Source organism: Lepidothrix coronata, unplaced genomic scaffold (genome assembly GCF_001604755.1).
Source record: "Lepidothrix coronata isolate B3197 unplaced genomic scaffold, Lepidothrix_coronata-1.0 Scaffold8, whole genome shotgun sequence".
NCBI classification, from domain to species: Eukaryota; Metazoa; Chordata; class Aves; order Passeriformes; family Pipridae; genus Lepidothrix; species Lepidothrix coronata.
Genome location: NW_016690188.1, coordinates 3,964,435 through 3,974,681, shown reverse-complemented (window position 1 = coordinate 3,974,681; position 10,247 = coordinate 3,964,435). Strand labels below are relative to the sequence as shown.

Here is a 10,247-nt window from a genome sequence, read left to right as displayed (position 1 = left end):
ACTTTCTGAAGTAATTATGAGTTTAGAAGACTTTTGCCCAATTCAGGGAGTTGCACAGCAAGCAACGTATCTGCTTGTTCACCACTATCAGTGAGAATGAGCAGACACAAAATTTCTCCAGATGTTGTTGTGTGGTTCAACTGAGTGGGAGCCTTACAGTGCACATCTGAATAATTCCTCTGGCTCAGAGGAGCAAATACTTCTGCCAAAAGCTGTTGAACCAATTTGATCTTATTTTGCATCAGAAAGTCTCCTTAAAACATATGCAGATGCTAGTATTCACCATATTCACCCACAATCACTGATAGATTCTTACAGAACCTGTGGATAATATTTCTTTTATTGGATGAGTCTCATCAGAGTGTGTCCAAAAAATTCAGCTGAAGTCATTTGACGTAAAATGACATCTGTAGACTTTCTTTTTATCTGAATCGAATTCTGGTTTTTTTTAAAGTGGATATATTTATGATAACTTTTTTTCCCCAGCCTCAATAAAAAGAAAAATACTTACTATTTATAATATTAGAATTGGGGTGGAGGAACATTTCTCTTTCAGGTTTATAGAGGAGGGAAAAAATTTTCCTAGTTCTATGAGCTATATATGGCTAAGCTCAGATCAGAGAAGTAGTTTAGTACTAATACTGGTTGTAACCATGGTTGTTTAGAAAAACTCAGAAGTGCTTATGTTTAGTAGGAAATGTGTGTACGTTTCAAGTTTATTAGGTATTTAAGGCTAGGTTAAATGAGTGTATTTGCTGACGGAAGTCAATTATCAGGTGAGTAGACTTCAACCAGCAACCACAGCTGAGATTGTACCAATTCATAAGGATTCCTGACTTCTGTTCTCAAGCTATCAATTTAATAACTTAAATAAGTGGTAAATTTCCCTAGGAATAAAGGAAGGGGTTTTTTGAATTATTTTTTTTTAAATTAATGTGAAACTTCTCAGCAGTGAAACAAGATAGGAGGGGAGAAATTAAACTCTGATTTCCCAGTATGGAGCCTTCTCTTTATTTTCATAGAAACTAAATACACGATGTTCAAATATAAATTTCTTTCCTCCATTTTTTCCTCCATTAACTAGGAACCAAAGGTCTTAACAGAAATCAATCCATGCAATTTATTTTTAACTTCACCCTGCTTAGCTACGATTGATTTTTATCTTTGCAATCGATGGTAGAGAAAACGGTTTGGCGGGACAATGAAGCACTCTCCAGCTTGTAAGGGTTGGTTTTTGAGTCTTTTATTGAAGGAATCATTAAAAGCTTATTATGAAACTAATAGGATGAAGACGTTTAAATGATGAACACGATTACACCTGTTTTACTGGTGAATAATGCCTGCTACAGCTGATCTCCTCTTGCCCCTTTTTAAAATGCTGGACAGCACTCTAGTGGGGGAAATTAATCCATACAGATGAAAGCAAGTGCATCCCACATGCTAGTTAAAAGCTCTTCTTAAAGCAAGACAGGCAGTAAGCAGTTAGCTACTTTCCTATTCACTACTGGGTGATTTCATCAATTTCTAGCACAGTTTCATCTTTTCTGTGCCAAATATCAGATTTGGAACTTGAACCTAAATATCTGTTGATAAAAAATTATTAACATTTTCATTTATTTATTTATAGGTATTGATTTTCCTTCTAAGGCTTTTTTGTGCTGTACTTTCTTTTACCATTCTCTTCCCTCCCCTCACGTTGTCTGATTTATCAGCTGAAAATGTAAAGTGTCACCTTGGCAAAGCCATATGTTTCCTCTGAAATCCTCCAAAAAGAGCTATAACGTGTACACTTATGCTCCTCTCTTAAGCTGGTTTCTGTGTGGGTAATGTGCACCTGCAGCTCTGATGTGGCTCATGTTATGGTGTAACTGCACATTTTCTGCAGGAGTTGCTTTTAAAACAAATGCAGTATTTTCACTGAAGATTATTCTGCTATAGCTGTGTCATCATAGCTCTGAAGGGAGAGGGAGGTGAACAGGGATTGGACTAGTATAATAAATGCTCCTTTGTCTTAGCAAGTTTTCTCTGATGGGTCTGCCACTCTAGAAAGTGGCATATTTTCAAACATGCCTGCTGAATTTACCAGGCAGCTTGAGGGTGCTTTGCACACAGAAACACTGATCTGTGTGTCCCCATGGCACACTCAGTAATTGCATATTGCTTTAATGGCTGTGCAGAAGGTATTATATTAATGGAAACCACAGGGAGGGAATTCAGACTAGATGGTAGCTATCATGATGGGATTTATGCTGGAGCAGTGGAGAACCTCTGTACACAGAAATATCCAGAAGATGGTTTTTCCTGGCCATGGTGGATAATCAAGAAAGAACACATTATACTAGGCTCATGTAGATGTGTTCTTACCCTCTGAATCTCTTGTGACTGTCATTTTGGTTAGGCTTAGGAGAGGAAGCACAGCTTTTCAATCCTCATACTGGCAAACCTATGCAAGGCTTAGGCAGTTGCCAGCTCTGAAGAACCTCAAAATCCCTCGTTAAGGGTGTGAATGGAGCAGCCTCTCTCCTGACCTTGTTATCACTCCTCTGTGCTTTAAGCCATAATTTGATTTAGGGGATTTTATGCCCACAAGAAGGAGAAAAGGAACCTAAAGTTAAAGCAGTGAAGAGGGATGCCAGGGCTCCCTATGGAATTGGAGAACATAGATCCAGGATGCCATTACAATACTGATAGAGTGTTTCTCAGCCTTTGACTTCTACCAATTCATTTTATCTAACTGGAAGGGAGGGAACTCTACAAGCAGAGGAATTCACCTCAGAAAACAAGTGAGGTGTTCACTGAAAATAATACCAAGTATAGTCTATCAACTACTTAATACAAAGAAGAACTATAAAATTTGATTCTGTGAGCTTTCTGTTCACTTTTCTGGAAGTTCTTTCAGCAGCAGAAGGTAGATGGGGTCTTGCTTAGCCCAGGGCCATTTCTAAGATTTAGTACTTCCATGTTTGTTACATCAATACCTGCCTGACAGTGGAATTTATGAGTCCCAGCATCAGCTAGCCAGGAAGATGAGAAGGAAGCCTGGTACACTGTGGTTTACACTTCCTGGCATCATCCAGGCGTCATTACATCCTGGGACCTCTTAACTCATTATGCTTGCTTTCCAAACTCTTTTTCCTGACATGTGTTTTTTGCATAAGATTAACTTCAATCTCAGAAAAAAAAAAAAAGAAGGAAATAAAACATGCCCTTAAAGAATCATATTCAATCATTAACATGAGATATGGCTTAGTGTGTTTCTAGATATGTCACAGAAATTATGGAGATCAATATATTCCATGAATTTTTTTTTATAATTCTCTGCAGTCTTGTGAACATACTGTGTTTTTTCTGTGTTTCATGTGCTCTGTATCATCACAAGTCAGGAGAGGGAATGAGCTGACATACTGAAACTTTCAGGGCTTTTAAAGAGAAATTTCTCATGTTTCTGTTCTTCAGTGTCAGCTGATATAAGTTAAATGAGATTTTTGTCTTGATACAAAATGTGAAAGTATTAAAGAAAATTAGTAGATCATGACTGGACCCAGGAAGAAAGAACACAGGTTAGGAAAGACAGATGTGTTTAATAACAAACATTTGTCCACAGGAATCATTTCCACTGGCCATAAGCCCAATTAAACACATAAAGTAGAAATCCAGAAAAACAGATTAATGATCTGGTCATTAGCAACGGAGGAAGAAAAAGACAAACCCAGCTAATTCTGTACTGAGCATGACAGATGAGCTCACAGCAAATAATTGGGTGACATTCATCAAATGTGAACCGAAAGGAGGCATTGGAGGGTAAAACAGTACCATAATCTCTGGGATTTACAGTGTTGGAGAGTTTGCTCATAGGAAAAGAAAAAGTTCATAAAAATAAATTAAGCTGGGCCTTCCAAAATTCATTCTCTACCACAGTGCTTGCCAAAACTTTATTGAAGGCTTGATCATTTTTTTGGAACTGCTATAACCATGCATGTAAATCATGCAAAGATGAGATCCTGGCTGGGAAAAGCTTCACACAATTCCTGCCAAAAGAATTGTGGGTGGCTTCATATTAACTGGCTCAGAAAGACCACAGACCACAAAGATTTTTATTTCTAAACCATTGTCAAGGTGACCTAGTCCAGGTAGAGGGCTGAAAGGGAGTTAACTAATGCACAGTGAACTTGAACATTGTTTTAATCCTGCCTTTCTGCATTAAAAATCAGAAAAACAAGCAATGCATCCAAACAAAAAACCTCCAGGTACCAATTTGCAGTGGGATAAAGCCAAAAAAACCTGTGTAAAACCTTTTGAGTGTGGCAGACTTGTAGTGGATCCTGTTTTGGCACAGAAAGGGGAATTTGATTACCCCTTGATATTTTTGCCACTTTATGTTCATTGGATTAACTGGAAGATTGTTGGACTGTTCCCAGTTTTAATTGGTCATCACAGCATTTACAAAGTATGTAAATATTCATGTCTGCATGTTAAATACAAGTTGAAGACCATGTCTCAGCCCACCAGAAGAGGTGGATATTGAACTCAGGGTCCTTACCAAGTAGTCACTGGACACGTTCAGTCCTATCTGGACTCCATTACAAATAATGATGTGATGCTGAAATCAGGAGTGGTGTAAAATGAGTTCATGTGACAACGTTATATCATTTGAAAATTTGGATTTTCCACTGGAGGTTAGAAATAACAAAAGAGGGGATGTTTAAATATTCCCTGTGTTATTTAGATAATATGACCTAGAAGTGTGCGATCCTTTGAGTAATGCTTCCAGAGCTGAGAGAAACAAAATTACTTCAAACGTGAATTTTTGCCTTTGAGTTGGACTCAGCATGAGTCAACTGCATAGTCTGTTCTCTCCTGTGAAAACTTATTTTGATGTGGTAGTATTAGATGTGAAATACATCCTTCAGAAATAACACTCAACAGTGTTATTTCAACCTTTTCAGCCTGGAGAAGAAAAGGCACTGGGGAGACCTTAGGACACCTTCCAGTACCTAAAGGGGGCTACAAGAGAGCTGGAGAGGGACTTTTACAAGGGCATGTATTGATAGGGCAAGGGGGGGATGTTATCTGTATAGAGTTTGTTTGCTGTGATATGGGTCATTCTTATGGCCTTCTTATGTGGTGCGTGGTATAGTAGTGGTTGGTTTTTTGCCTTGGGAGGGCTAAATGCAGTTATGATAACATTACAAGTGAAAATGGGAAAAAATCAGGGGAAGTCTTAGTGTAGAAGGCAGTCCTATTTCTAAACTTTTCTTTCTTTACAGTTCTTCAAACTCTCAATGAAGAAACATTATTTTGAGCTGATTAGATATCAAATTTCATGACCAGTAATATCGTGTCCTTCGAATGACAGCTTCTCTAGGGAAGAAAGCCACTATCTAGAGGTTATATCATTGCTGAGAATACAATTGATGCTGTAGCAATATTCTATGTAAGCTCATTCTGAAATATCACTGTCAGATAAAGGATGTATATCTGGGAGAGAATCTAGGACCTTTCTGTTAGCTTTATTGGAAACTTAAGAAGCCAACAAATGACATTCCATATAATAGAGAAGTGCTTTGTGCATTTTTTTATCTTAAGACCTGCAAGACTGCCAAAACAGCAGAATACAGGAAATTCACTGATGTAAGCCTTGGTGTAGCCAGGCCTGAAATGGTGCTGGAATGAACACCTACAGCAAAAGCGACTAGTGACAGGTTTGAAATCCCATATTTTACAAATTATCAGAGCTAGATCTCATTGTTACATGGCATTTATGTGTAGCCTATACAATTCATTCAATCCATAAATCCGCAGATTTGGATGTCTATCAGTTCCCCCCCATATCCTCTTTCAGAGACAGTATGACTTCAGAGAAACCAGTTTTACAGTGACAAAGGGCATCTAAGAGTTTAGCTCCAGCTTTCCAAGAGCACATTTACTATTAGCATTAAATGGTGCTGGTGTGGATCTCTTCTGTTAGTCACTGTAAAAGGTTGTTGGAAGACAATCCTGGCCTCAAGGGACTTACAGTGTAGACAAGGCTGAGAAGCAGCAGAGAAAAGAGGGATTATCTCCTACTTACAGGAGAGGAACAGAAGCACAGAGACTTTAAATTACTTGCCCAAGGTAGTTGAGTTGGAACCATGTGAGGGAACCAGATGATCCTCTTCCTCCCATTCAGGACCTTAAACTTTATATCCACTATTCCCTTTTTTCCTGAGATGTTAAAAGCACACCGGAATTGAATCATGAGAGACAAAATGGAAAGTTCAATAGCACAACTTAAATAAATAACCTCCAGCCCTCTCAAATTTGGGATTTCCTTGGAGATACGCAGATACCTTTAGGGACAGCTGCACATGTCATAGAAAAGATATCTGAAAGAAAGGTTGTCAAATGATCTTAGAGGTGACAGCACAGAGTGTCTCAGAATAGTCATCACTTACTTTCTCTGGTGTTTCCACAGGTGACAACTGGCGGAAGAGCAACTTACTACGTGTCATACAGACGGGAGCCTTTTGCACAGATTAAATTGCCCAAATACTCTCTTCCTAAGGTAAGTCCACACTTTATGAACACAGATATGTAATATTTTGGGGGGCCAAATATAGGAGGTTCAATAAAGCGAAGTGCTGAGTCCTGCATTTTAACCACAGCAACCCTTGGCTTTCTATCCATATCAAATAAGCCTCAACAAGGAGAATATGTCCATGAAATTATACTCAAATGCCATAGTATAGTCATTTTGTGGGACTGTGTAGAGCAGAAGGGACCAACTTTTCCAATGCCTAGACTGAATACAAGTTTCTGGGTAAACTAATGGGCAGCTGAGACCACTGCTGCACTTGGAGTCTCGTAATGGCTCTTGAGGCTACTCTCACAGAGGGCTGATAATCAGCAATAAGGACTGTCCCCCTTCTTCCACAAGTGAAAATTTTGGAGGGGTAGCTGTAAGATAGGTGACTAGATTTGCCTTATGGGTGGATCTACCCTTCTTATTGTCTATGGGATATCTGCAGTCCAGCAGATATGGCATATTTGCTTTAACTTGTACTTGAAAAGTTGTGAGAAAGTTGCATCTCAGATTCCCAATGTTACATCTCAACTCATTTCCACTTGAGTTGATCACAGTCCACAGTGTATTGACAACTGCATGGCACAGATGCATTTTCTTTTGTTTGTTATTTCATGGTGGTGGAGTGGGATTCAGACTGTCTGACTACACACCAATCTTTGGAAACATTATTTATAGTCTCACCTTATGGACTGACCTTGAAAGCTGTCCCTCATTAAAAAGTCAAATGCATAGAGGGAATGAATGCCCTTTGATTGTCCTGCTTTATTGACTGATGTCGTCGCAGGTTGGCCTGTTATAATACAGATTTTTTGGTGGTCCTGGTTTAGAATTGGTACATAGTATAAAATCAGGGATATTTTTATAATTTAAAAATGAGAAGTACTTTTAAGCTAGTCATGAAAAGTGTTGTAGCCATGTAAAGGAGACTTGTTTATTCTGCCCTTAGTGACTAGAATATTTTTGCTGTACAGTAATAACTATCCTGTCAGCTGTAGATTAATGAACTCTGTTGGAGTTGTATGTATGTGAGGCTGGCACTAGGGTAATGCAGTATTTCCACTGCAAGTGGTCAAAACAGATTGAAATATTGGGCATTTTGCTTTATTTTCACACTGTTGGAAGACGTTGGATGCCTGCTTAATCTTTAAGGAATTATAGCTGCTGGGCAAGAACAAACTTCCTGATTTAGTCTTCCTTCATTGGAGGAAATGGGGAATCTCCCACTGATTGCACTCGCTGGGATAGAATTGGGCCCTCAAATGGTTTTTCCCCCATCCCATGGTGATAGGCTATGTTAGGTCTATTAGAAATAGCCCCATCTAATCAATCCCAACTTTTCATCTAGGTCCCTCACACAAAAGATTAAGTTGCCTCTTAACTTGAGGATATTGAACTGATCTTCCCCCAGATATTCTTCCCCAAAATTAGGTCACTTCACCCTTTGGGAGACTTCCAGGATTGTGGTTTCTTGATGCAGAAACAGTGCAAGGAATTAATCAAGGCCTCCTGGCACCCTGGGGAAAGTTTAAATAGATACAAATAGATAAATGTTGTCTCATATAACCATAGTCATTTTGCTTCTAGCCGAACCTGAGTTAGTTTGTTCAACAATAGCAGCAAGGATGAAGTCCTTCAATACTCATCAAGACTGTGGAAATAATTTCCATGAACCTGTTTTAAAATAATAGTGAGAAAATGCACTGTAAATTTTTTTTGATATTAAAACTAAATGGAGAAACCCTTGCTGGACTTTCTATATCTTGGTCAGCAGCAGAAATCCAGCAAAGGTTAGTGGGTGGATTATTTGATAGTCTATATATAGTGGGATAATTGATCTCAGATAAACTCTCAATAGGAATGTGTGTTATTAAAAATCCCTATCAGCAGTAGCTCAAACTGATCCCTATACCTCACCTCCAAATAAATGTGAACTCCCAGATTTTTTTAAACTATCCCTTTACCAGTTGGAAGCACAAGCCTGTCAGTTCAGCATGTAAATGGAAATTATTGCTGCTTTTAGCCTGGTGCTACACCATGCTTAGTGACTATTAGGACTCCAAGGCTGTGAATCTTCCAGGAGTGATAAAACTGGCTTTCAAATTTATAAATAAAAAATGAAAATGGATGAAATTCCTTGAAGCTACCAAAAATGAAGAAAGCAAAAACCTTTTGCCCAGCTGGTGATCATTAAAAAAATGAAATGCAGAAAAGTCACAATGGTGGTAATTTATTGGCTTGCTCTAACAGAAAGTTGTTTAACATACCTATAATTCATGCTCCATCTCTATTCTTTCATAATTCATGGTAATTACTACATGTCCCGAAGGGCAAAGAAATTCTGAGATCCTCAGTAACAGGCCTTTTGTCTTCTTTTAACAGGACATGCACATTATCAGCACAGATGAGAATCAGGTCTTTGCAGCTGTTCAAGAGTGGAACCAGAATGATACATATAACCTGTATATCTCGGACACTCGAGGGGTCTACTTCACCCTGGCCCTGGAAAATGTGAAAAGCAGTCGAGGGCTGGAGGGGAATATCGTCATTGACCTTTATGAGGTATGTAGTAAAGGTCACCCTGCAAAGAACAGCAACTGCTTGATAGTTCAAGCAAGTGTAAATCTCTTACCAACCTCCCAGGATCTTCATTTTTTTTTTGGGATCAGCCCTGAGGCATTTACTGGATTTGATGCTGTGTTCACTCGTGTGGGAATGGATGCTGTGCATTCTGCTATAGGTGCAACAACCAGTTGCTTTCAAGTCAATGACTGATTAGCTATGTGTCATTTCCAAAAGGGAAAACCATTATCCTTCTCATAGTAATGTGGATGTCTATAAAAGGACTCAAAATACTGTTTTCCCCCCTTGGATATCTAGAGACACCTGCTCGCAGGCAGGCAATCTGGATTCCACCTTTCTGAGCACTGAACAGTTTGTGAACTATAAGCAAAAGTTTGTAGGTGCCATTTGCCCAAAGAAGACAGATGGATAACTTCTACCCCAAATTATCTTCCATTCTCATTCTTCTGCCAGACCTGTCAGCCTTGGCCAACAGCAGTCCATTCAGAGCAGTTGTTCCAGTTCCTGGTTTCTTCAGAGCATTCCGGTTTTGGTGTGTCATTGCTTGTTGGATGGAAGATCTGCTGAAATTCAGGGCTCAGTGCTTTACCAGCAGCAAACAACTAAGAAGTAATACTAATGGTAATGGTTTCAGGCTGATTTCTGCTATTACATGGAGAAATGTTTTTCAGCTACCTGTAGAAGTTAAGACAACACATTTATTTATTTCAGCCAGAATGATGCTCATTTAACAACCTGTTTGTAAAAATCCAGGTAGTTTAAGTCAATGAGGGAAAACTCACAAATAACACATATATCAGTATGAAGAACAGGGTTTATGTTTTATTTTCACCTAGTTAAATATATTTTCCTGACTATGAAAACATATGTTTCTTTGCTGTGATGAATCAGCTAATATAAATATGCATTGTTTCCAATTCCTGGGCAAACTCTCTATTCCCCAATGGTTTATCATAGACTTTTTACTGCTAAATGCCAATAGAGATTTTTCACAGGGTCGTTTAAAAAGTAGTATCACTCTGGGGGCTTTAGAGTAGAAGGATTTGCATCCTGGCTCTTGCCAGGAAGTTGCAGATTTGCAGCAAGTTCCTTCTTCCTGTCT

The 10,247-nt window shown here is 38.8% G+C and overlaps 1 protein-coding gene across 2 annotated transcripts in view; it reads left to right on the top strand.

Annotated features, from left to right (window-relative positions):
- The window catches only part of SORCS3 (sortilin related VPS10 domain containing receptor 3), a 296,555-nt gene that overhangs the window by 210,297 nt on the left and 76,011 nt on the right, over positions 1-10,247 (top strand). For both annotated transcript variants that reach the window (XR_001873022.1, XM_017804150.1), the window contains exons 8-9: positions 6,455-6,544; positions 8,945-9,124. Coding sequence is in view for 1 of the 2 variants with exons in the window: in XM_017804150.1 (XP_017659639.1) it covers positions 6,455-6,544; positions 8,945-9,124 (270 nt within the window). In the remaining variant the exon portion in view is untranslated. The remainder of the gene's footprint in view (positions 1-6,454; positions 6,545-8,944; positions 9,125-10,247) is intronic.